Source organism: Chelonus insularis, unplaced genomic scaffold (genome assembly GCF_013357705.1).
Source record: "Chelonus insularis isolate UGA/USDA-ARS -01 unplaced genomic scaffold, ASM1335770v1 contig_44_pilon, whole genome shotgun sequence".
In the NCBI taxonomy this organism is placed as follows: Eukaryota; Metazoa; Arthropoda; class Insecta; order Hymenoptera; family Braconidae; genus Chelonus; species Chelonus insularis.
In genome coordinates this window covers 639,771-667,409 of record NW_023276585.1, presented here as the reverse complement: position 1 = coordinate 667,409, position 27,639 = coordinate 639,771, and the positions used below count along the sequence as shown (strand labels likewise).

Genomic DNA, 27,639 nt, shown 5'->3' with positions numbered 1-27,639 from the left:
TATTGCTTTAACTGAATGCTTAATTTTTGTTCACACATTTTTTATGGGTTTTTTTTGACTCTCGTAATATTTTAATATATTTTACCGTTATAATCTTGATCTGCTACCTACTAATATCAGTCAATGTTATGTAAATTATTATTCAAACAAGGTGTCGAGAAGATTTAATAGCGTAAAGAGGAAATGGAAGACGTGACATGAGTTAAAATTTTAAATCAAATTTTTTTTAATAGTAAACAATTTTATTTTTCCGAATATTATATTGCTTATCTCTGATGCATAACAAAGGAAATATTTTATCGATAAAAAAAATTATTTCCATTATAACAAACGACAATGAGTGAATGAAAATTAACCGCCAGTTTTCAAAAAATATTGAATGAAATAAAGTAAATGGATAGAAAGTCGAGGAATGAAATTTAATTATTAATGTCTAGTCGGTTTGTTTAAATAATTCGAATATTAATGATCAAGTATAGTGATTATGAAAATAAATAAGCGTGTAGTACATAAATGTACACGATTTGGAAGGATATCACATGAAAATCAGTGTCACGTATATCTCCAACTGTCCTCCTAAATCTAAACCCCTAGTTTCTCTGCATTCTTTTGGTCGCGTCGATCTCGATCTGGACTGCACACAGATCGTAGTTACAGTTTATTTCATCTTGTCGACATACGTATATGGTTTGCATGGGACATATGTGCGGTAGATCTCGGACAAGAAGCTTGACAGTGCAATGGTAAAACATAATGTGATATTTCCTATATAGAGACTGAATGGAGACTAAGCATATGCCTTTTATGATTATCCTTTGATGTTAAGGAAGCATCTAATCACATTACTTACTATCTTTGTTCACATATTTTATCTTCATTTGCATATAGAGTATAAATAATGTGCTGAGTGGTACTATTTCTTAAAATATGTAGATTGACTAAAGTGCAATTAATCTATCTAGAAAGTTGTTTTATGTAATTAAATAACACTGTAAAAGTGATCTTTTCTAATCGCTCAGTTGGTTGAACAAATTATTTTCAGGAAAAATCGATTAAAGTTGTCCTTAGTGCTTTTTAATTCTGTTGTTTTATTAATTAGTCAATGAACATAGTAATTAAGTAGATTATACAACTTTATCCAATGATATTACTCTATGTTACTTTGACCTATCATCAACCTCTAATGGGTGCATTGAATACATTGTTTTGTTAACTTTAATGCCGAAAGATGATAGAAAAATAATTTTTTTTTTTTAATAAATTAATGAACATTGGGTAGTTTTTTAGACTAATTTTCATCATCACATAATACTGCAATGTTTACAGGCTTACAGCTTCTGAAATATCTCCTCAGTACCATAATACAACGGAAAACAACTACCAAAATAATCCTCATGGATCAGCCTGCGGTTATGAATAATAAACCGAGCCGACAAAGTTCTGTTGAGAGACGGGAGATATCTCGCGAGGTGTTTTCTAAGAAGCCTTGGTGTACTTTCTGTTAACTCTTGTCTAGTTCAGAACAGAATAAAGAGAGTAAGTAAGATGGAAAATACAAGTTAGTGAACAAAAAAGCAAGTCTCCAAAGGCATTTGGAAGACTTTTACGCCTTAAAGGAGTCTAGCACACTACTGTCTTTATAGTTTTACACAAATTGATTTTCTTCAAAAGCTTAACTTGTCTTAAAGTAGTCTTGGGTTTTTATTTAATAATTCTATCGTAATTAAATATATATAAAGCAAACTTTACTTATAGTTTTAAGGTAATCCCTTGTAAGCTTACACATCAAACAAAATCGATGATAATATTCTAGAAAAAAAATTATTTCAAACAAAACTTTCTATTAAAAATCACTTTAAACTTATTTAGCTTTTTTTTGCTTAAAACATGATGATGAAATAAAAATGTTTTTCTGCTGATAACTAATAATTTATCCATGTTAATTTAAAAATATTTTAGAAAATGGTAAATACGACAATACTATTTGTTTATTAAGAATACATGAAATTAGTTAAATAAAATTTATTACAAAATTGTATTACCAGTACATCTCATCTCACTATTGAAATATAGTTGGTATTTTCAGCAATTTCGTCTAGGATGTAACTAAGGAGTGCTTAGTGTTCTCATGCACTTTATCTTTGTAAAGAGTAGCATATAGTCTGTTATTTGCAGTTGCAGTGGTCGCACCGTGTATTCTCCACGAATTGCCCATTCGTTCGGGTACAAACCATGATGAAGAAAATAAGAGTATAAAAGTACCAGCTGGCGCCACTGAGGGTTGACTTGAGTCCGGAAGATATTGCGGTGTCTGCGAATGATATTCCTCTAGATAGCTCGAAATGCGGCACGTTCTTCTCTTTTTCAACTAAGTAATTCTGACATAAAAGCATCCCATGTGAACATATAGCTTAAAGCAGTTTGGTTCTCGCATTTTCAAGCGAAGTGGACAAAGAGGTATGAACCCAAGAAAAGAATTTCCTGCAGTAATCCACTCAACTGATTACATTAAAATAGAGCTGCAGAAAAGCTAATAACGGAAAAAAACAAGCTCTATTTGTTGATATTGGAAAATGTACGTTTTTTAATATTAATGAAAAATATTTTATTCAATCAATTGAAATTTTTTCGTTGATTAATTAATGTCGGAACAAAATCGGGTAATACTACTTTTTAAATTCATTTTGAATGAATTAAAAAGAACCACATAAACCAATAATCACTTTTTTATTAAAAATGCTAAAACAAAAAAATTAATTGAATGATTATTTTATTCAATAAAATATGATTTATTGATGAATTAGATGTAATTCTTTATTAAAAGAGCTGTGTAAGATCTAAAATGTCTTACAAATGCGTATATTGGATGCTCACAAGATCAAATAGGAAATTTTTTCCCTCACAGCAAGAAAAATTGTGAGAGATTAAACCGTATCGTAGAGTAGATGATTGAAGATTGGACTCTTAGGAGTGAGTGGAGAGCGTAAAGGCAGGAAAAACCGATTTACCTGAGGGATTGCGAAACCGTCAAAAAGTAATATGACTTCAACTTTTATAAGAAATCAGTAAACAAATTTGACACGTGAGAAAAAAAAAATTCTTAGATTATAGGGCAAACGACCACTGACTTGATTTTTCACGAATACTACTACTGTAGATACAGTAGAAATCAAGACTGTTACATGACTTGATCTCCAATGAGTGGTGGAAACAGAATATTTCCTCTCGTTTAGTAACTTCATTTCAGAAAAGTAATTTCCCAAAACTTTTTCTAGCACTTTGCTTTCCAATTTAATCAAACAACCCTTACGATTAATGGAGCAATTTTATTCACTTAACATAACATTTCACTAGCTAAATAAAATAAAATACGGTTTTAAAAAAAAATTTGTTTATGATTAGTCTTTGTCATCATTTATAAACCATTCATCAAATATTTTCATTTACTAGTGACTTTGCAATTGAGTAGAATTTAAATTGTGAGAAATTTGATCCTTTAGATCTGTCTTTTTCAATCAAATGGTAATTTTTTTAAATAAATAAATCTCATTCATTATCGAATATTTGTCCTGTCAAATAGTGGGTGAATCCATGACATTGTTATAATGAAAAATAGAAAAAAAAATTCGCCACAGAATATTTTTCATAAAAAATTCATTGTATCTAAATAGACATTTCGATTTCATAAAAATGGCATTGCGTTGAATGACCAGGATATGAGTGCTATATTTTATAGAGGAGTATATGTAACCTAGAAATGAAAAAAATGAAAGAATGTCTTTTGTCCACGTCACATATAATGATTATCGAGGATAAATAATAAAAAAGGAGATGTATGTTCTGTAATATTAACACGAGGGAAGCCGGAAGAGAATGGAAACGATTGGTAAGTTCCTGAGCAATGTGATAACGCCGTCTCAGTTGGAGGGCGAATTGCTCTCTTCATTTCTCTCTCGTTCACTTGCCCGTGTTAGTATGGAAGCAATATATTTTGAAAGCGTGGAAATCTACTCGCTGATTGTATCGAATTGAATCACCGTGAGGGGTTGCCATCTTTCTCCCCATCGTTCAGCTCAGGTCCATCGCTTACATCCCCTTTTTTGCTTTTCTCTTGCTCCCTGACATCCACTGTGGGCACTTAGCACCCTCACTCGTCTTTGAAACTTGTCGATTCCTGTGGAAAGTAAAAGCCAGTAATGAAGCCTGCCAAGAGTGCAAACGACTCCTGTGCATATATACTTCAAGTCGTGATTTTCTGAACAGATCTTGTTTTTATTTTACTGTGCTTCTCAATTTCTCTTACTAGTTCTTTGATCCAGACGAAAAATTCCCAATAGAAAACGATTTCTCGCAGCTTCTCTATTCACTTGTTTTGTCAATTACTTTTTTTTCTATCAAAAATCATCAAAACAAGTTGAAATCATTCATAGCTTTTACTCTGATTGTAATTTTTTCAATGAAGTTCTTGGAAAAATATTAGAAAATAGACCTATCACTTTCTTAGACACAATTATGTGAAAGTTTAGAATTTTTATGTTTAAAAGCATTACCAGGATAGTCGAGGAACTCTAACGTTCTACTATAGTGATAAAAAAGACATAGATTTTTTATGATGATCGCAATGCCTTTGTTTATTACTGGTGATGTTTCCCTGTCATTTGTTACTTAAGTATTTTTGTACTTATATTCTCTCGATTTCACTTGAGATCACTTCTGACAACATTACAATAGTGTTAAAGTAACACTGATATATTTCTACTAAGAGCATGTAGAATATAAAAGTTTCGATTTTGTTATTTGTTTTATTACACCATGACTCGCTAGTTTTATTACGTCTGTTTCTTGAGATAAAACTTTCATATCGTTTCCCTTGTTAAAGGAAGTGACTTGTAACTCTGTATGAAGATATATATATATATATATATATAAATAATGAGTTACGAGTATCTTCAAGTTCATGGTCAGCTACTTTATGATCAAGTCAATGATTATTGGTCAAGTCAAGTGTTGGGTGGTGAAGTGTCATTCAACAAAACTATTGATATAAAAGTTAATTTGCGATTGATTGGATTATAAGTTGCTGGAAGATTGGGTTGGTGGCCAAGTGGAAAACCAAATGAGTCATCAACCTGTCAATAGAATTGATGGTTAAATCAAATATACTATGGAATACTTGGCTAAAAAAGTGCAACTCATTTCATGTCATTTTCAACACCAACACAGTTATAATACAATACTACAACTTCTTTTTAAGGACAATTTTTTTTTGGGTGGTTTGATAATTTTCAAACTTCAAATGTAGCAATCCAATACCTTTTACGATGATTAATGCACTTTGATGAATGCACTCTGACAATTATGATATTATTTATCAGTAATAATTTGTTGAAGACGATTAAAGTAAATGGTTTATTTTTATGCATGTCAAACGTGTCAGTGATAGCAAATGCAACATGATTCAAGAAAAATTTATCAGTGAATCAGTGAAGATGATTAATTATTTGATGCAATTTTCATCACATGAAGATTAAAATATTTATTCTCATGAGTTGAACGAACTGTATTTTTTTCATTAATACTACTAATGCTTGATATTTTTAAGTAACTATATATAAATCTCAGCCCATTAAAAACATATTCTTTTTTCGTCTTTCTTTATTTTACTATTCAAGAAAACAAAATGATGTCTACCATATAATACCATGTTATTTGAAGTAAAGAAAAAGTTCATTATTAAAATGACCACATTCTCTCGGTTTCAACGTAGCTTGGAATATTTTCATAAAAATTATGATAACAATCAAATTAGACTAGTCTTAATAAAGCTCGAGAACGATATTTGAGTTGAGATTAAGAGAGAATTTAATGGACATACGTGCTATATTTTACATGTATAGCTAACTAAACAAGAGAAAACTCTACTAGGGTGTACATAGGATTATTTACGCCGGAAATTAAAAACCCCTTTACAGAGAAGCAAATTTGAAAAGCTCCATCGAACCGTAAACCTCAAGAATATCTCGGGTGAATTAACTTCTGTCTCTCTCATTTTCTTTTTCTCTTATTTTGAGAATGATCGATTCGCGATTAGTTCCACTCTTCAATTCACGTTCATGCTCTGTCAACTGTACCTGCTCTCTAGGGACATCGTATCTAAAAAATGAGAAAAAATATTTCGGTAGTCTGATATTCAAAGAGCAAAGAGAATATGCTAAAAAAGGATTTATAATCACAAAATAAATTGCCTAGCGTTTGACTATAAAATTAGTCTTTTTTTACAATACTTTTTCAGAATTTTTTTGTTTCTTGTCATTTAAAAAATTGTCTGTAGGAGCTGAAATTACTAATCCTAGCATATATAAATCAAGTGATGCTCGATAAAATGGTGGAAAAAAAATACGAGATATATTAAAAATAAAAGAACTAAGAGTTAGTTGTATATCGTGAAAGAAAGAAAGACACGAAAAAGTACAGAGAGAGAAAGAAAATTTGAGGGAGTTGTGGTCAAACGTAGTCTATGAATTATAGCTCGAGGGGCAAACAACCGACCACCCATGATGCTTATATCAACCCCTCAGTTGAATCCGAAACAAACGCAAAAAAATTCAGTCTATAAAACTTTTATCAGAAATTCACTTTTACTCGTTTCTACTCATTTTATTATTTGTGTTTTTTTTATATATCATAAGATTTTATTGCAATATACTACACATAAAGAATTAATCGATTACTAATATCTGTTAATGCTTTTTGAATCTGAAAAACAAATTCATTAATTGAATTTCTATTCAATCATATTCACAACTTGTGATTTTAATCGCACAGCTTCATTTCAGCTGAAAAAATTATTTTTGCTAATTATTCAATGAAAAACAAAATTTTTTAAGTATTATTTTATCCCTTAAATTATAACTGTTAGAAATTATCCCTTTTTAATTACAAATATTCATCATTCAGTATAATTATTGATGTCATTTTCTCTGAAGATTATGAAAGTAACAAAATAAATTAAAAAATAAACATCTATAAAAGCAACAAGTAAAAAGTATTTTCTATGAAACTTCTATTAAATGTAACGATGAAAAGATTCAATTTATACGGAAATAAAATTTTATTTGCAATAATATCTTAATCATAAGCCGATTATTAATATAATAAATCAGAATAGAATTAATCTCACCATATTTGAGCTTAACATTGCTCATATATAGTTTGAACTGTATGTGGTCGAACAAGACATAAGTCCTGGAACCACTTCTCTTCATGGGTGTTCATCTAAAAATGCTGACGCGTACAAGATACAACCCACCCTAACTAAAACTCTTAAACTCACTGGTCTTTCGAAGATTCTTGGTTTCTCCCTCATCTATGGAAGAGGGTGTCCAACTTATTGCTGTAGGGGTCTTCAATCTCAGAAGAACCTTCTACCGTCATCCTCCACCGTTCAACCTTCCGCTGTATCCACAGGAAGTCACTCAGCACTAAATCTTGACGCCTAGCTTTTACCGAATATAAATCATATGTGATGAATCGTATTATTCCTTAAAGATTCTAATACCTCATAAATTATTTTTTTCACTTTCTCCGCTACCCAAAGTTGATCTAGTTATATTAATAAAAGATTAATTGATTCAATATTTTTTTGACATAACATCTTTGGGTTTTCCCTTCTATTGACTGTTTTGAAATTTTTTTTCATTATTTCAGCTTCTGAAGCAAACACTAATAAGCGAGTTAATTATTAAATTATTTTTAAACTATGATGAAACAGAAATCTTTTTTAGTTTCAAGTCATAATTTTTAATTTTTTTATCTACTTTTTGATTTTAAAAAATTATAACAAGCTTATAGAGTTATAATCATTTTTTATCTTTATGACTCTGTCTCGGGAATCAAATCTTTATTCAAAAATTTCTTTCAATTTCATAATATCTTTTTTTTTGCATGTAGGACTGTTTGATTTGTATTACCTTGGTACTAGCCAATTTGATTTAGGATTTAGCCATCCGACAATCAGTATTATAAAAGATATTTCTTATATTAACATTTCAATAAATAAATTAATAAATAATAACGATCTTCTATCAACCTAATCATCAAGTTTATACAGTAATGTATCTATTTTAAATAAGGATTTAGAATTAAATCTGAATGACGAAAGATCAAGTTACTAAGTAAGCTATTAATACACCTAAGAACGTAACTGACTGCAACAATTAATATACATAACTGCAACCCAGACGAAAACAATGGATATTCGGAAACTAAAGTTAGATAAGCTCTAGAGGACTAAAGGGAGAACTAAACTAGGTTATATGTGCCTTAGAATACATGCAACTTTAAGCTGTGGTATCGTGAGTAGTGTATAGATATGATGAATCCTAAGATAAAGAAGTGGATTATACTAAGATATTTTTAAAAGCAAATTTAGATGAAACAGTCACTATTAACTCAATTCCAACTTTTGGACATATTAATTTCAGCTAAATAATTCAAAAAAATAACTGAAAAAGTGTTAGAACATGAAACGATATGGTAGGAAGTTTATTAATGAATGATATTCATTATGAAGTTTTTTATAAACAACCCTAAGTTAATCAATATTTTTACCAAAACATTATGCTAATCTATTAGAACAAACCAGTTTTGCTAAACTTCATCTACTGTACATTAAACAACTTAGATTCAAAAAAAACACGTTGGTCTTCAACGTTAATGAAAATCGTGATGAAGAAGAGTTAATCAACATGATAAAACCTGGGTGCTTGCATAACAGACTAAACTGGGCGTCACAGCAAAACAAAAGACCTATCAGCTGTTGGTTGCGCTTGGTTGCCAGACTCATTGTTAAATACTCCGTCATGCCTCATTCCAGTATCTCTTTCTCAGTGTCTGTTTCACCCCTTTCTCTATTTTCTCTAAGCTCCACAATAGCCCTGGAGTGTATGACAAATCGCGATCTACTGAAGTTTCTCAGACTCCATAGCCAGTTACTGTTACACAGGACACTCGATAATCCATCTCTCCCTCATTTAAATTAAATATACTACTTGGAAAAATTTATATTCTGGCCCCCAAATGGCTCGGTATCAAAGAGAAAACATAAAACTACTTTTTATAATATATGAATATACACATGAAGGGTTTGTCGACTGTTTTAACTTATTTCTCAGAATTGAAGCTGATTTTATTTTAGACAGGTATTACACGCAACCCTCATCTGAGCACACCACTTTGTACTCTATTATAAGATTCGTCATGCAAGCCTCATAATTGGCAATGATTAATTACTCTATATAATGATTGAAGACCTTGTTCGTTTACTGATGATCAAAGCTTTATTACATCTCTGTTGTATTTTTTCCTCCTTAGAATCTTTGAGATACTATAAATATACTAACTCAACACGTAATACTTACTTTTTATATGTTTAATTATTATTTTTCATATTAAATACCACTTATTTTTTGTAATACATCCAATCTCATGAGGATATCATAATTTATCTGCGTTATATTTTATTGAGATAAATTATCCAGTGTGATCATCAGAAAAGGAAAAATAAATTACTTGGTATGTAATAAAAATCACACTTAAGGTAATCATCACGAAATATCAAGTCCCTAAAGTAAGTTATTTATTAAACAGAGAGTGTATAATTATTGACTCACGAATGCATAATAATTTTTGATTAATGATTGAGGTTACTGCAACTTCGTCCCTTTTCTGCCAGTGACAAATTACTGGTTGGAAATTTTTAATATTCGAAAAGTCACAATGAGTTTCAGTAAAAGCTCACCAACATCGATTTTCTATTCAAATAAACTCAGTCAATTCATCTGTTTACAAATTAAACAAAAAAAATTCGATAACATCTTCAATAAAAATAATGTTTGCCAGAATAGGTTCGTTTTTTTTTGTTTAAAAGTAAATGAATGAAAATGAAGAAATAACTTGGTTATTCATTTATATTTCAATTATACTAAAAGATTATTATGCGATTTAATAATTATTTGATGTTATTCTATTGTAAATTTTCTGTCAAGTCATCACTTGTAAACATTGGGAATACTCCCTTAATGACTCTTTGAAAGAGTGTAAATGATTAATTTATGGGCATCATTACATCCCTCCTATTATATTCTAGGTCCAAAACATGTGTCAAACACAGAAAATAGCCAATCACTATACTCATATAGGGAGGGTTGACAATAGTGTCACTTGTTCTATTTATAATATTTATAATGTATGTGTTGTACCAATGCACGCAGTTCGTGCGAGCTTTACCTTGCAATAAATTGTCTTTTAATAATAAATGATAGTAATACAGAATAAACATCTCTGTCACAATAATTTTCATTGCATAAGGAAAGAGAACAGCGTTTGTTTTAGCTGATTTGACTTTTTTATCTTCCGTTAATCCCAATTTAACTTATTCATATATACTTTCTACTTCTAGCTTGATAATTAATATTACAATAAATCCAAAAATTTCGAAATTTCTGATGCATCGAAAATTATTTATTACTTGAAACTAAGTTTTATCTTTCATTGAATAATAATATTAAATTCATAAGGTATTTCCGACTGTTTTCCTCCATATTTACTCTATCAGAAACCTCTGAATAGCTTCTCTATCATTTAAATATTTAGCATCACAACAGTAATGGCTGTTCAGTTGTTTTAATGAACAGAAATTATTATTATTCGCTTGCTATAATTATTGATGAACACTCCAAAACAGAAGTTTAACATAAATATAACAGCAATGGCTGTTGAATAATGTTCTAGATAAATATAGATAATATTATTATAAAAGTATTGAGGTAAAAAAAAGTTTTCTGTGAATGCACGTGCAATTATTGCATGTTTTTAGTTCTAACTTTAATTTGAAACTTCTAATCAATATGGGAAAAATTTTTATCTACTTATATTTATGCTAATAAATTTAATATGTACTTTTTAACTACAGTATATAGTATATATTAACTATAATATAAAATATAATTATTATACCATTTTTTAAATATATGAAGAAAAATGATCTCATTAAAGAAGCAAACATAATTAATAAATAACTAACTGTAATGTTTCATTCCCATACTAAATTCGTGCTCTTCTTTTTCATTCAAATAAGGTCAGTAATATTAATCATTAGTTTAAAATTTTTTAGACATAAAAATAAATATAAACATATGTTCATTTGTGTAGGTGTTGATGTATTTAGAACTTTATCAACATTAAAAAAATTCTTGACATTTTTTTAATATGAGTAATAAGCAGACATACATATCAATCAATATCATGTTTAGTTGTATCATGCTACTCTTGTGACATTCGTTGTGTTTACTTGAGTTAGGATCAAGTTTTTAACATGTCATATGGTTCAAGAATTATTACATCCCCTTTATTTTTTATCGTTTAAGAATTAATTTTGAAAGTCTTCATTTTTCAAAATGAAACCTTCTGAATATATTACAACAGCCCCACGCGGAAAATAAGTCCTGCATCAATTTGACTTCCGATTTAAATGTGTTAGACATTGAAAAATGTTACAACGTTACATCAAGTTACATTTTTCTACCCTCTAACTAATGATTTTCGACATCCATCACCTACACATATACTTCGCCATACGTTCAATAAAATTTTGCTCCACAGCTTTTATCCAATTTATATTACGCAGATTCGTGAAGCACAATCGAATATCAATTGTTCAAATGTATCTATAAAATCCTCGTGAAATCTTAAAGTTATAAAAAAGCGAAGAGTAATCAAACTTACTTTAACTTAATATTAGTCAGTATTTTGGTAAAACTGCTAACATAAAAAGAAGATGTAGAACTTAACTTAATTGAAAAATTTTACGTTATTTTTATTAGTCTTTTTTCGTGCTTCTTTCTCTTATCTTACGAAAATCACGTAATTGTATGTTGGTAGAATAATTTTATAATAAGATAGTTGAGCTACAAAAATTATCTTTACAGAAATTCAAGAAAATTACTCTCCTGTTTGTTCAAATTTTTATAAACTTAACAAAAGTTTAATTAAAAAAAAAATCAATAAACCATGTATCTTTATAATTCGTTTTAGTCAGTACATGAGAAGCTTTGATAGATTAGCAGGGTTTACATGTGTGCTGCTAAATTACATAAGTTTGATAAAATACCCTCAGGGTCTTTATTTTCTCGAATTCTCTTAAACTGTACTATACAGCTCAAACAATTGACAGAAACATGAAAGAATGATGCTGATTCATTAGGGTGGTTCTTGAGTAGTAGTATAAAAGCTTAAGCCATGAAGCGTACAAAGCGAGAAACGCAATTAGAGTGACGCTGGTCAATGTCGATGGGGGTGACGAAGGATTAAAGTGAAAAGCGAGAGAAAAAGAAAGAGTGCAGACTGAAGAGGTCAGAAATCAATGAGATTTCTTCAACGACGTTCTCTCGGTTTATTTCTTTTCCTTTTAGCCTTTTTATCTCCGTCTACTTCTAGAATTTCTCACCATATCACTGACCAGCACAGTCAGCACTTGCAGAATTACAGATCCTCTAATCTACTCCATGTACTGCTTCAATACTATTTCATCAAGCGTCAGCTGTTTCATTAATCAACAAAAAATTTTCAATCTCAATTTTATTTTACCTTCTTGAATTTTAAATATAATTATGTCATTTCTCGATAATTGGAGGTCTATTATTACCTTGTGATTATATTATATCATGACAATCGTAATTGGAAAAAATCCTTCATCTATATAATTATAATAGACACAGCGAATGTTACCAAGTAATTCACGGTTCGTTAATTCGTATCTACTACTGTATTTTGGAGTAAAATACCTAAAGACATGGTTCAAAATAAGGTGACTGCACGACTGGAAAGGATACCGATGAGATGAAAGGGCCCATGAAATTGGATGGAATAGAGTCTAAATTAGATGGTTCGTTGTTTGTTGCAATGAAAAAGATTAGTGTGTACTGTCATTTCAAAGTGAATTTACGAGCACGCTACGAAAATTCATGCTCAGTCTCTCATCCTTTCTTTTTCCATTTCCTACTTTTTCTTACACTCGTATTTCTCCGTTTTCGTTTACGCCTAGTCAGACATATATATTGTCTTACTATTGAGAAATAATGTTTTTCTGACGATAATGAATTATTCAATAGAAAAAAAAATATCTTGAACAGAGCAACATTTAGAGAACTCGAATATCACATAATTTGTACATCTTCTTTCGGATTATTTATCGTAGTAAAAAAAAATTAAGTAGAAAAGTCAATTTTGAGAGAATATTTTATTTAGGATAACAAAAAATAAATAAATAATGTCAAATAATTTCTATTCTAAATTTCTTAATAGTTTTAATAAATGAGTGTAATTAAGTGAAAAAAAATCATAATAAAAAATCTCGTCATAAAGTAATTAATTAAAAAGTTTGAAAATAATAATTCTCTTACTTAATACTCAAATACTCGTTAAGCTCCAAGCTTTCAACTTTATTCGAAAAGGAGTTTTAGATTTCCAATAGCTTTCTAAACTATTTTCTGATGTAACTTATACCTTATGAAAATAACATTCACTATTTATGCATCATACATACATGATCCTTATTGTTTGCAAATTTTCCAAATGAATATAAAGTAAAATAATACACTATGTAAATAAACAATTTTGTATGGGTTTTATGGAATCTTTTATTATGTATGACAAATTAGGTGGATAAGGATTATAATAAATATATCTTATCACTTTTCAATATATTTACATTGATATTAAATAACAAAGGGTCTTAAAAATCGAGAACCCGAAACGACCCTGTGAAGTAGAGCTGTTCACACTAATAACATCACTGCTGGGGATATGGAACCCTATTTTTTCTCGAAATTCAACAATTTCCGTTCTACTAATCCCTACAACCACCAGCCCCCGATCCTTAATGTATATACGTAATATCGTGTTAAGTTTCTCAGGGAGATTATGAATTTATAAATAATATATGTTAATCCCATGATTTTCTTTCAAGATTAATTAATTTCAACAAGTTGAGTTAATTATTTTACTTTTGATTTATTAAACTCATTATTCAATTTAAAAAAATGTGTTTTTTAAATCATAGAGTTATTTCACAAGTAATATGTGATAAAAAAATATTTATGTTATTTATGCTATTTATTACTAAAACTATAGTTTCGGTAATTTTTATTATAAATAATTTTTAATTTAAAAATACGGTTCTAAATAATGGAACTTTTTATTCAACTTTTTAGCATTTATATCAGAATAAGTAGCAATACAATGTTGGTACTAAATGAAATTAAAAACTCATAAAAATCGTGAGTGAATACTTATTGCGTGATCGTCTATAAAAAGCTTTTAGATTACTGCCTGATACATAAATAAATTTGTTATCTTGTGTGGTGAATTTATAAAAAATTCATATTCATACTTTTTAGATAAATTATCTCTTAACTATACTACCAAATTAAAAACAGTTAAAATTGATAGTTGTATATTTTCATAACATTTGATGTTATTTTTCACATTATTAATATCAAGAAAAATACGGTGAGTGCACCGAGTTTTTTCGCAAAGTTGAAAGTATCTTTTAGTGTCTCAACAAATGACTGATCTCTTTGAAAAATCATCTACTTGTGATAGAAACTCCATAAAACCAAATATAATTCCATTGAGAGAAGTAAAGAACAAGTAATATTCCAAACTCATCTTAAAAATCTTTCATCTTTTGCCGCTCTGAAAGAGTGAATTTTTTGCAGGTATCTTAAAAAACAGAACAACCCTTCTCTAGTATTAGCTTTTATATTATCTTTTTCATCTTAACTCTCTCATGGGTTCCCAATGGATCAATCGTAAAAACGATACTCTCAAAATGTCTTTTCTCATTCGTTTCGCATAATGAAATTTTATTGATAATTTCGAAAGAACACTGCTATTTCTTTGATGAACTATCATTTGGTCAATAACTACGTCAATCAACAAATACCAATTTTTTCCTCTATTTTTCATCACAAAAGAAATAAAAATAAATAGAACATATTTATTTATGTCCTATCAACCAACAAAAATTGATTCGACTCTTTTGTATTTCTGTCATAAATATATTTCTCTCTTTGATAAAATAACCAGGATCGATTGCTCAACTAATTCTTTACTGAATTTTCATTATAATAAAATCCCCAAAACACATCTTTTCCATCAAAATCTGATGCAACTGGAGTGATATATCAATCCTTTCAAACCCAACAACCAAAAATCCAAGGATCTTGTTACTCCTTTTTAAAACTCCCCCTACGAAATCACTGATCTGAATGCTAGTTTTGTATATCAGATTTAGTAGCAGGACCACTTTCAGTATGCATCATTCTTTGCTCATCATATTTTTCCATCAACTTTACTATATATAGTATCAGAACTTTCCCTTTCCTACTTCCTGCTCAGTATAACATAACTATTGCAATAAAAGAGGCAGAAAAAATGTTCCTTCAAGCGTGAACAAAGTTCGTCAGACCCCAATGACATACGAAAGAAGTTCAGTCTTCCTGCTGTCGTAGACCTTGATGGATAGCTGGATAATTGTGATCATTGTCGAGGTCTGTGCCTTTCGTACTGAACAAAAGATAATGTTTAATCTAACACGATGTATAAATGCGTGGCACTTTCTTATTGTCTGTTTGTCCTACCATAGATTAATCTTGTTTCTCTAGAAAATTTATACGTTAATTTAACACAAATATTTTAACACAAGATGTTACATTATACATTACCATATAAACATTGTGTAATAAATAAAATTATTTTCTCTAATAAAATTTAACTTCAAACTGATGTTAAGTAATTTTAAACAATTATTATCAATTAAAAATAATAAATCACTAATAAAAAAAATGTTATCATTAGTCTTTCTTATTGTATTGTGCATTAGAAGCCATGTTGATGGAAAGAACCCCACGCAGTGTAATAGCAGCTATTAGTCAGTGGATAAAGGGGAGTGAGAACAACGACAGAAAAAATGATATTCGTGGAAAATTTTAAATCGCAAAACATTGATAATGTGAATACATAGCGTGTGAAACGTAAAATTTAATTGTAGCAATTAAGATATAATTATTTTCTGTAGATTTCCATCTTGTGTAATGTATTCTTGTAACTTTACAAGTTGCTAAGGGGATACAAAACTGCTTCAACTTACGTCAAACTGTAGATGATGAACAAATAAAAATAATGTTAGAATAATAGTCTTAAACGTTAATAACTATCTTTATCATCATCTCATGCAAATTTATTTAAATGATCATCATTACTTTCAATTGTTGACATAAAATTGCTCTATTTAAAAGTGATACTTTGTAAAAAGATTAATTATATTGATAAATGAAAATATTGTTCGAATAATAAATATCTTAAATATCAATCTATAATAATATTAATAGATAAAACGTAGAATAAAATATAAATAAAATTCCTGGAAAATGTATTGCTTGATAAAAAACTGGAACTAATACTAATATTCTAATATTGATTTAAAAACCCAACCGAAAGAGATACACAAATTGTTCGTGGCTCTAAAATTAATTATAACAGCCAAGTCTTGGATATATTAACAAAAAAGATCTATACATCAAACAGTTCATCATGTTTGTAGATGAAAATAGAGAAATAAAGGTAATCGATTTACAGACCTGTGCCTCTAGCTTTGGTAGCGTGTGAATACGCCGGTGTATCAACCACAGAAAACGATAGTTTTAACGACTCGATACTCAGGATACCCTCAGCAATAGCAATTCATTAATGGCTTTCTATACTCACCACCTATCGACAACGTCTTTGGAAACTCTCCTTCAGACTTTAGTTTCATTTCTGAAACTCAGTAATTACACTAATCAATCAAACGTTTATAGAATAAACTTCTACTTTTAAAATTATCAACTAAATTTAAGATCGTAAAATAACTTTTGTACTAAAATCATTCTTTAATTGGTGCCTTTGAATTTATTCCAGTATCAAACATTTTTGCATTGAAAAATGAAAAAAAAATAGTTTGAAAGCATCAGTCAACTTTGCTCAAGTGTATTTGACTGCAAAAGTTGATCTTCAGAAAGTTTTTAATGGAGTTCTACGTCATTTATCGGTGCTTCTATGCGGAAAATTTTCTTTTTTTGACAAACTTCTTATAAGAAACTTCATTTCAAAATCTTGTAAAATTATATCAAATAAAAATTTAGTATCAAATTATTGGTAAAAATATAAAACTTTTCTTTTTTTTTGTCCAAGTTTTGATCTAACGCAGATAAAATGAGATTATGCATTTATATTATGATAATTTTGTTGATAAATTATGTTATAAAATCTGTAAAAGCTGTAGATTAATGATTGGATCAATTGTAAGACAAAAAACAAGTTGATATAGTTGATGTTATATACCTACATCCAATTTTATCCCATAGCTACAATATTCTCAAGTACTAAATAAAAATAAGAACCGCACATTGACCATAAATATTCTTAGAGCCAATGTAGGGGTTCGACCCCTCATAGTATTCAACATATTCACTCTTACATTCTTTCAACATAAAAAAAGTACTCCAATGACCAGCTTCCCACTTTTCTTTCACCCCTACGAATCTCTTCGACTTATCCAATTCCTCTCGATCTCATAGCAAATTGGCTCATCAATCCCATTTTAATCAAATAAAACTCATACCCTAATAGAAATATTTGTTTCCTCTAAAAAGAAACTCAAGCTTCTACCAAAGAGTGTCTATGAACACTACATATACTAGAGTATAAGATCTAAAATTTCTGTAAATATTTTCCTTCAATAGAAAGATATTACATTATGAATATACCTTAATATTTATTCAAAAAGTAAAAGAAGCTACATAGGTTTTTACTCTATAAATAATTTCACAATGTACATGATCCGTAAAATATTTTTCTCAGTCACACATAGGAGTTTCTTTCATTGAGATCAAAAGAAGCTATACAAAAAGCTATGCTTATTTCTCTCAGTAACTTTAAACGCAAAATTTCTACCAGATACGGATCAAGCAAGCCAAGCTTTCTGACTGATTTCGACGCCTTTAAGCTTAACCCAAGCGAAAAACTTTCTCAACTAAGCACTAAACATTCGACAAGTTTCATAGACTTCTCAGCTTATGCCTTACAGATGGGCTTTTCAAGATATTTGATGTTAGGATCAACTTCCTAGTCATCAAAAACTTCTCTGTCATCTTATCTTCATCTCTTTCCTCTTTCTTGTAGTTCCACTGCACTTTGGTTTGTCATTTATGTTTCATTCACAACTTACCAGTTTGTTTTCCTTTCACAGATGTATCCGCGGTTTTGGAATTACCATAATTACCTATTGAAAACCAAATCAATATTAGTATCAGTCGAACTTTTTTATCATTCAGATAAGAAGATAAATTGAATGAAGTTAAATTACTTGGAAATCATTTATAAGTTTTAACTTTCAGACAGTGCTAATAAATTTAGTGATAATCTATAATGGTTCTAAAATGAATTAAAGTTGATGGTTTAAGTATAAAAAAGATAATGAAACATTCAATCATATCATTAAATAACCATAATTATATAATAAAACACTGATGAGTAGATGAATACCATTAATATTAATATTCAATAAAGTCAAAATGAAAGTTTGAGTTCAATTATTAAGTAAGTAAAAAGATTTGATTAATCTCCAATGAGCACTTCAAACTATACTTATCATAGAAAGTTGAATGAAACTATGTAGCAAATTGATGTTAGAATATTAGTAAAAAAGAAATCCACTTGCTTGTATGTTAACTTAATGTCGATATATAATCAATAATACAAATAGACTCATTCAAAAAAGTTGAATCTCTTGGAGAAATTAACATCAGCGAAATTAGTACTTATAGAGCTATAATTTAAATGAAAGCTAGAAAAACATTAACTGAATACCTTTTATCACTCTATTTCATATTTCACGAATAAAATGAATAATATATATTACTGCAATTTGTAATAACATAGTTTAAAATTTATTTCTAAATTTGCGTCGTTGCAACCATGATTTAAAGTAGCTTTTACTTAGAATTCATGCATATAATAGTCAGAACATAAAAAAATGAAGTAATGGTAAATACCTAGTGGTGCAATTACGATCATGCTATTTAAATTAAAAAATCTAAATTAACACTTTTAACCACAAAGCACTTTTATTGATTGTATCAATTATAAAAAAAAATACAGACTAGAATGATCACTACATTACAAAAAAAAACCCATCCACGAAAATTGTTTTTTGATATTCTACTTCTTATTGTTTGACTAGTATATTTTGACATAATACGTTAATAAATATTTAGAAATTAGTTCTGAACATTCATGTCTTCATGTTATTTTTACTTTCACTTTTTCTTTTTGTTTACCAGTTTCAAACAAAATATTCTTTCTTAATATTTAAATTGGAATAATTTACAAAACAACGGTATTGAGAATCACTGCGTCCATTTCGTGGCGTCCTCAGTAGTCAAGTTGATAACTACGTAATCGAAATAATTGTAGCGTCGATAATTTATTGTTAGTTGTAAACAAACATTTTCACAATAAACAAATTGGATGGAAAAACAATTTTTTGAAATTACAAACCTATTCTAATATTCAGATTATATTTTAAATGATATTTATTTATTGATAGGTTTATGATATTCGATCAAATTGATTTGAAAATTTGTTCAATTTGAATGTCACACAACGAACTGTCAATAATCGCCATCTGTCCAAAAATGTGTTAGTTCTGTTGAGAACAGACAGGTTAGTTCGTTTTTCTTGGTAAGGCAATCTATTTTTTTTTTATAAATTGCTGTGGTCGGCAAACATTTAAATGTATCCTTGTCATTGATATCTCGCTTGCTCTCATTTGTCAGTAGTGTTGTGTTTTCATATTTTCAGTCTAGCTTTGTATGTCCCTGTGTGTGTTTGTTGCCTGATAGTGTCCAAACCGACGGCTGTAAATTTATTTTCGAGTATTTTGTTAGTGTTTATTCGTGAGCATTGAAAGTATATATCAAAATAACAAGAATGTCAGAAGAAAATGATCGATTTATATTATATTGTGTGAAGTAAAGTGTGTCTCAGTGCAATATTTTAAGAGTGTGATATAGCCAGTGGACTTGACCTCGGCGTCTTTCAAATCATTATCCTGTTGTGATTTAAATCAAAATTCAAAAAATGGCACAAAATAGCAGACCACACTGGGATCGCCTTCCCAGTATTATTATGATTAAAATATTTTCATATCTTAAACCGAAAGATAGGATAAATGCGTCTGTGGTAAGTGTCAAAACAGCTGCTACTTTCATGATACTTTCTCTATTCTAAGCTCGTTGATGTATTCTATTATTTGATAGGTTTGTAAAGATTGGAGACAAGCTTATTTTCATCCACTATTTTGGAAAAATATAACATTCTTATTTAATAATAAAAAGACTGCTCCATGGTCAAGGTAAAAACAACTGTAATGCTCTGATATATTCTCACGCTAAAAATATCTTTAAATCCACAGATATCTGGCCGATCGTTTCGCTCTGAGTGTTGAAAAGGCTACTGTAAAATGTGATATCAACTGCTGCATAGAGCTTGCTTGCTTATTGGAGAATTTGTGTAGAAGTAGGAATTTACGGAAACTAATGATAGAACCTTCACTATCCACATCTCAGTGGGTTAATGGGTTCTTAGATCTGCATGAAAATGAAACGTATGTTAAATTAATTAATTTAAAGTAGCTTCCATGCTAAAATAATCCTGATACGTTAAAATATTTTTTTAATTTATTGATTAATTGTTTGAATAACTATCTTATCGTAATTGATAATTTTTTGTGTAGGTTAAGTAAATCGATCCACTTGTCAATCATCAGCATTATAAAAAATACTAAACGATTGGAAACATTGACACTTGGTTGTGTTGAAGACATAACACTATTTGCAAGAGAAATTCTTGAGTGCCTGAGCAGTTATCATAGCGAGCATCTTACACACCTTGGCCTGGCTTCAGTAAAAGAAATTCCGGATAATTACAAAGTCATCTCATTGGATAGTTTAGTGTTTAATAATTTTAAACATCTTACAATTCTTACAATTGATTACGATCATTTGAACGACATTCTCTTGGATTCTTTTACCACTGGAACTTTAGAAAGATTGGTTGTTCATGTCCATGATTGGCATCAAAATCGTGGAGCAAGCAACAGGTCGTGGATTTTATTTACTCACAATAACCCTCGTTGTGAAATGAGAATAAATTTTTTACATGCATATGCAGCTATACTATACGCACATTCTGATATACTGAAACCTGCAATGCCCTTAACTCATTTTAAAGCTTTATTTTGTGAAAAAGTCAACGTTAGAGTGATGTATGCTCTCGTTGCATATTATTATAGAACATTGAGGTCTGTTATATGGATTGATTCAATAAATGAAGAAGAATTATTTCCACCATCAGATGCACAGTCAAATCCTGATGGTTTAGTATTTATAGCTTGGCGTTGTTTCCGTCTTGAAGAATTAGTATACATTGGACACAAATACTTTCCACAAAATATGCTTGCTATTGCACGATTAAGAGGAGATACTCTTCAAAAGTGCGAGTTTTCAGAAAACGATATGATGAATGAAAGTGACACATCTTACAAACTTGAAGAAATTTATCGTGTAAGTATAAATACTATTTGAATTTATAATAATTAATAATAATGAATAATACAGATAATTACTGTTTATTTTTTAGGAAATAAACAAAATACTCGGAGCTAAATGGAAAATATATTCATACTGGGATTTATTACCAGTATTAACAGACCCTTTCAAAGGCGACAGCAGGGACGTAATTATGCCATTAATAATAGATGACGTAAAATAACTTTGTTTAATCTTATTTTTATAAAACACGAATCTTATTTATCATTAACCATCACATGATATCATGATCAAACTCAAACTACAGATCTGGTGAATTCATAATTTTTTTTCTAATATGCATTTACAAACTATCACATTTTCGTGTTATATTGAAGAATCAAAAAAATCTAATGAATCAGAACGGCCAGTGAATGAAATTTCGTAAATAACGTAAATGGCTTCCTACAAAAAATATTATTTGCTCTGTACTTGACTTTAAGTTAAATTATTGGAAGATAAAAATGACAACAAGGATTAAAATAATCCTTAGATGACTATGACTGAATTAGTGGTCTATAAAAATTTAAAATAGTCAAGAATGACGTACATAGTGCAATGCAAGAGCTAGACAAAAAAAATAAAATCACAAGTGATCTTTCAACTAAGAATAAAGTGATTCCTGAGTTAAAATAGGAAAATTATTTGCAGATGTTTTTTCAACTATGCTAGAACTTAGATTAGTCGAGGAGTAAATTTGTATTACTCTTAAAAGAAAAAAATGATTTATGAAGCCTCATAAAGTCAGGTAAAATGTAGACATTCAAAAAAGAAAAATAATCGCGTAGATCGCGAAAATATACAGCGGACCGAGGTTATTTTTAATACGACAACCGATCGGACGCACATCTTCTTATACGCATTAATATGGCGTTCTGCTCTCTTTTATTTAAGTTGAGAGCTTTGTAATTCTTAATTGTAATATGAGACATAGCTCAAAGCCGATGACAACGATGTATAAATCTATTTTTCAACTAGGCAAAGTAGTTTGCTAGTTGTAAATAGATTCATATATTTCAGCGCACACGCATACATATGTGTAAGAAATCAAGGTCTTAATTGTTTGAATAAAGCAAAATATAAAAATAAAATACAATATTAGAAACTATTGAAAAAAAGTTTCAACTGCAAAAAAATTTATAAACAGCAGTAAAAACGGATAAAGATCTTGTATGTGACAAAAAAATTTTAATATTTGAGGAAACTTAACACTTTTAATATCTTGAACAATCAATGTCCATTACTATGTCTCGTGTTCATATATGTTATAATAATTTCAATTAATTTTATTTTGACGCAATTGTTCAAATTTTATTGTGTTAGATAAAATGAGTATTCTATTAGAAATCTATTGATGTAAATTAAAACATGTATGTATACTTGTCGTATTTAATACCAAAAATAATTAAAACATATGCATATTGCGTGGAAAGTATATTAAAAATTGTCGAATTAACAAGAAATGTAGAACGGGCCTTAACATGTACCTGAGACGTTTGTATATAAACGCTGACGATCAATTTGCGAGAATGTAAAATAAATCCACGCCCATGGCCCTGCGCAATTAAATAATTGGTTAATTAAGTAAAAATAATTATTCGAGCCATAAATGAAACGATCGTTATATTACAATGGATAATCTTTCATGTTATACATCTTCTTTTGTTTTTAGATCACTGTAAGCCTGGTTTTGTAAACAGTCAAAAATATTGCAATGTAATGAGAGAAAGAGGAAAAAGTGTGAAAAAGCTAAACATTCATTAAAAAATGTATTAGGCATTGTACAATGATAATGTCAGAATATCTATGGGTATAATTGAAATAAACAAAGTGATAATGCGTGATCGTCTTCTAGGGGTGAAGTAAACCTCTTGTACAAAGCTAGATTATAAAAAACCACGTGCAGCCATTCCGTACGATCACGGTATTTATGATTAGATGAAAATTATAATAACTAGAAATGAAAACAAGCGAATAATAACAAACGATTTATAAGACTGAGCTTGCCAAAAGCAAATACACAACTAGAGCTGGATAGGCAACACGTATTAAGGCTTTCATTCATGACTTATGACCAACGATGACTTTTCTCATCATGTAATCACTCCCAATTGGTTTGAGTTTATTTTCATCTAGAAAAAAGTAAGCAAGTACGAATTATATAGTAAAACCATGAATGCAAGTCTAGTTTAGAAGACGACACGTCAAATAGTGTAGATCTGAAGCCCTGAGCTCACTCGAAGTCAGAAAAAAATGTCCCCAGTCAAAGAAATGAATATTTAAAAAGTAATCATAAATATTTAAAATCTATGTTATTTCTTAATAATAGCCTGCCAGGAATCAAAATAATTGTAAAATAATATCAAACAAAAGCATATTAGCGAGATAAAGCGCGTTAAGATCTATTTTGTAAGAAGCGACTGTATATTTTTCTACTAGGGCAGGCCTGAGTGATACGTGAAATTCTGGATGTATACAAATAATCGATTTAAGAAATCCAGCATTATATCTGTGATGAACAACATGGAATAAATTATAGAACCTGGGGATTGATGATACGCTGATAAAATAACTAATGATGTAGAAACACTAATTAAATAAAGTAATAATTGTATCAATGGGTTTAATACTGACGAGTGAGCTAATGCTGATAAAGGGCGAGCAAAAGAAACATCTGTGATAAAATAATTAAACAAAAGTTAAAATCTTAGAAATATACAAGAGAGGTAGAGTGTACGAGCGAGAGGAGGAGAGAAAGAGAACGAGCGTGTGAGAAAATTTCAAAGAAAGCGGTTTTATCTGCTCATTACGCCAGTTAAATTTGGCAAGTATAAGATGGTTAGAGATTGAATTGACATGACACTTGTATAAATAATCAAACTAAATTTATGTTTAATCTCCTAAGGATCCTCTTGCTGATAAGTAATTAAGTACCTATACCGTTTATCCCCTTGTAATCAAAGCAAGCTTGTGAAAAGGAACTTTATTAGTTTGAATGAAGCTTTGCCAGAACATTATTTATTATCTAAAGACTGTCATTCCATTTTCTTGTATATCTTACAATCTAACTCAGTTAATTTGTGGTCAAATGAAATATCCATTTCACAGTGAGTTCAATGTTCTGGTATCTGCTACATTTTCTTGTAGACCATCTGAAAAGATTACTACATCATCAGTATTATGAGTTCCTTTGCTATGAACTTGAAGATTATTCGAAAAACAAAATGTCAATACAAATAATTAATATGAAGAAATGCATATTTAATAATTGAATACACTCAACTGTGTTTAATTACTTCTTTTTTGACTATGAAAAAGATAAAAAGTGAATTTCATACAATAAGTGGTCAAATTTTTATTGCAATATTTACATTTAAGATCATTCCACTTCCAAGGAATCGATAATTTCAGAGAAAGAACATATTTAAAGGTTAATTCATTTGAAGAAGAAAAAAGTTTATCTTGTAGAAATATTTTAACAAATACGCACACATTATTATGTGAAAAACTTCTATTTGTTCATCTGGTCTTTTCTCGTCTTTCCCTTGCTCTAACAACACTTTTAAATAATGAAAGTAGAGAGCAAATTTTACGTCGCAATTAATAAAGTGAGAATCAAAAGTTATAAGAAACTACTATGTGTAACAAATACAATCTCAATGTTTATGATTAATCATCAATGATATAAACGAATATTAGAGAATAATGAAACAATTCCTAATTGATTGATCTAAAATTTTTATTAATTGAAAAATGTTAAATTATTTCTAATTAAAAGTTATTTATTATATGTATATAAATAACTAATTGTCTATTTCTCACGTATATATATGTATATTCAATATAAGATTAATAACATTTTACTCAAAATTTAGATCTTTCTCAATGATATCAACATTTTTTGAATTTATCATATTGAACAACCTTTTTCGGTACAAATATTATTATATCAATAACAATAATCACATTATCATAGCTCTCATTAATAATTTGATCTTCTCTTTAAGAAATATAGATACTAGACTTATAATCGTTTATATTTTATTTCACTTAAAAATATTTTTGATCTATTTTCTTTTTTGATTTACCTCTTGATATATTAATGAGAGTTGATAATAAACAATTTTTTAATCTCACACCAATTGCGACCCTAGCTAATTAGAGTATTGAGTAAAAATAATTAAATAAAGTAAAGAATATGATGATCTGCGGACAGCCCGCACAATTGTATAGAGAATAATATAAATAAAATATTCACTCAACCATCAGAGTTGATATAAAAATGGAATACAAGTATTATATTAATCTACACAAAATGATTAACATTGTAATTGAAAAATTGTTCTTCACGCTGCTCCATTTCAATATTATTGTTGACTAACTGTACTTTATGTTTGTTGTTTTTCTTATTAATTACCCGCAAATTTCTTGCGAAGTTATTCAAATTATTAAAATCAATAGAGACACTTTTCATTAAATTATTTGACAAAAAGAAAAACAAGACAATGAAATAATTTATTATTAATAAATATTATCGCTGTTTATTGTTGTTACATTGCTCGCAATTAAACGTGTCTCTTCTAGATGGAAAATAATATATGCATACATATATGAGTATAGATTTGACAGTAATAATTTTTTAATATCTATACAGGATAAATTACCGTTAAAAATAAATTTCAAAAATATGTATATTTTTTTGAAATATTTCTTACAATTAAATTGAAACTATTAGAAGTAATTTGCTTTTATCCTATATATTTATTTAATAATCACAACATTAAAAAATTATGTATTGATTGATTTTAAATAAAATAAAGAATTGTGTGTGGCAATAAATTTATTATTAAATATTCTGTTATCGTTATTTTTTAAATTAATGATTGTAAAAGAGTTTATAACTCGAGCTTAAAATTCTCTTAAATTTAAATATTTGATTATATGTTTTACTTCATTAATATTTTATTGCAAAATATATTGTATCAATAAAAATGTTAGAATTTGATCTAGTATTTTATATTTTTCATTCATATTTCCTGGAAAATTAAAAAAAATATTGTCTAGATAAAATATTGTATCAAAGAAAAAACCTTTTGAAACGTAGATTGTAATGCTATATACGGCCAACCATGAATTAACTTTTTTTGCACAATAAAATCACGAAATTGATCGCCAAGAGTATGCAAATACATACTTAAAAATGTTTGGAACCATTCGACTGTGCTCTGAGTAGCTTCGGGCAAAATTATGATTTAAATTTACATGCTTCTTCCATTTCTTTTAATTTCTCAATTCTTATAATCAATTATTTATTAAAATTACAAATTTGATTTTTGTCAAGAAGTGACGTGATCACTTTTAAGAATTTGCATATTAAAATATGACGAAAATTTTTACACACAATAAACTGGAATCATCAATACTACAATAAATTATATCAAAGAAATTAAATGGGATGAAAAAAATAATGTACCAAACATAGAATTTAAAGGAGTGAAATTTAAAACAGTTTTGAAATTTGTCATGAATTGATGATTTTCAATTTCTCTACCGATTATGTTTACGACATAAATTAATTCATTTTGCAAGTTTCGAGTTAGTCCATTTTCATTCCATTCGTTTATTATCACTATTCGTCTCTATCTTCATGATTCTTTAACTTGTCGATAAAACAACGCTCTTAGAGATAATCTTTTTCGTAAAGTCAAGTGTAACTCATACAGCATTTTTGAGATTTTTTCTTCTACAGAGGATGCATCACAAGAATGAATTACCGAATTAAAGAAAACTTTATAGAACTTATTCGATGGCACAAAATACACAAAAATAATCACAAGAATCTAGAAAATTTTTTAACTATCAAATTTTAACAATAAATCAGTAACTAACT

At 28.8% G+C, this 27,639-nt stretch overlaps 1 protein-coding gene across 1 annotated transcript; it reads left to right on the top strand.

Annotated features, from left to right (window-relative positions):
- The first annotated feature begins 19,928 nt into the window (after positions 1 to 19,928).
- Positions 19,929 to 26,037, top strand: LOC118069837 (F-box only protein 33). Its single transcript, XM_035088179.1, has 5 exons — positions 19,929 to 20,343; positions 20,421 to 20,515; positions 20,576 to 20,767; positions 20,897 to 21,725; positions 21,802 to 26,037. The coding sequence occupies exons 1-5, from the start codon at positions 20,242 to 20,244 to the stop codon at positions 21,931 to 21,933; spliced, it is 1,350 nt and encodes a 449-aa protein (XP_034944070.1). The 5' UTR covers positions 19,929 to 20,241; the 3' UTR covers positions 21,934 to 26,037.
- The last annotated feature ends 1,602 nt before the right edge of the window (positions 26,038 to 27,639 follow it).

Coding starts and splice junctions, on each gene's coding strand:
- LOC118069837 (XM_035088179.1), top strand. CDS start 20,242: ATGGCACAAAATAGCAGACCACACTGGGATCGCCTTCCCAGTATTATT. Junction 20,344..20,420: donor ATAGGATAAATGCGTCTGTG/GTAAGTGTCAAA, acceptor ATTATTTGATAG/GTTTGTAAAGATTGGAGACA. Junction 21,726..21,801: donor AACTTGAAGAAATTTATCGT/GTAAGTATAAAT, acceptor TTTATTTTTTAG/GAAATAAACAAAATACTCGG.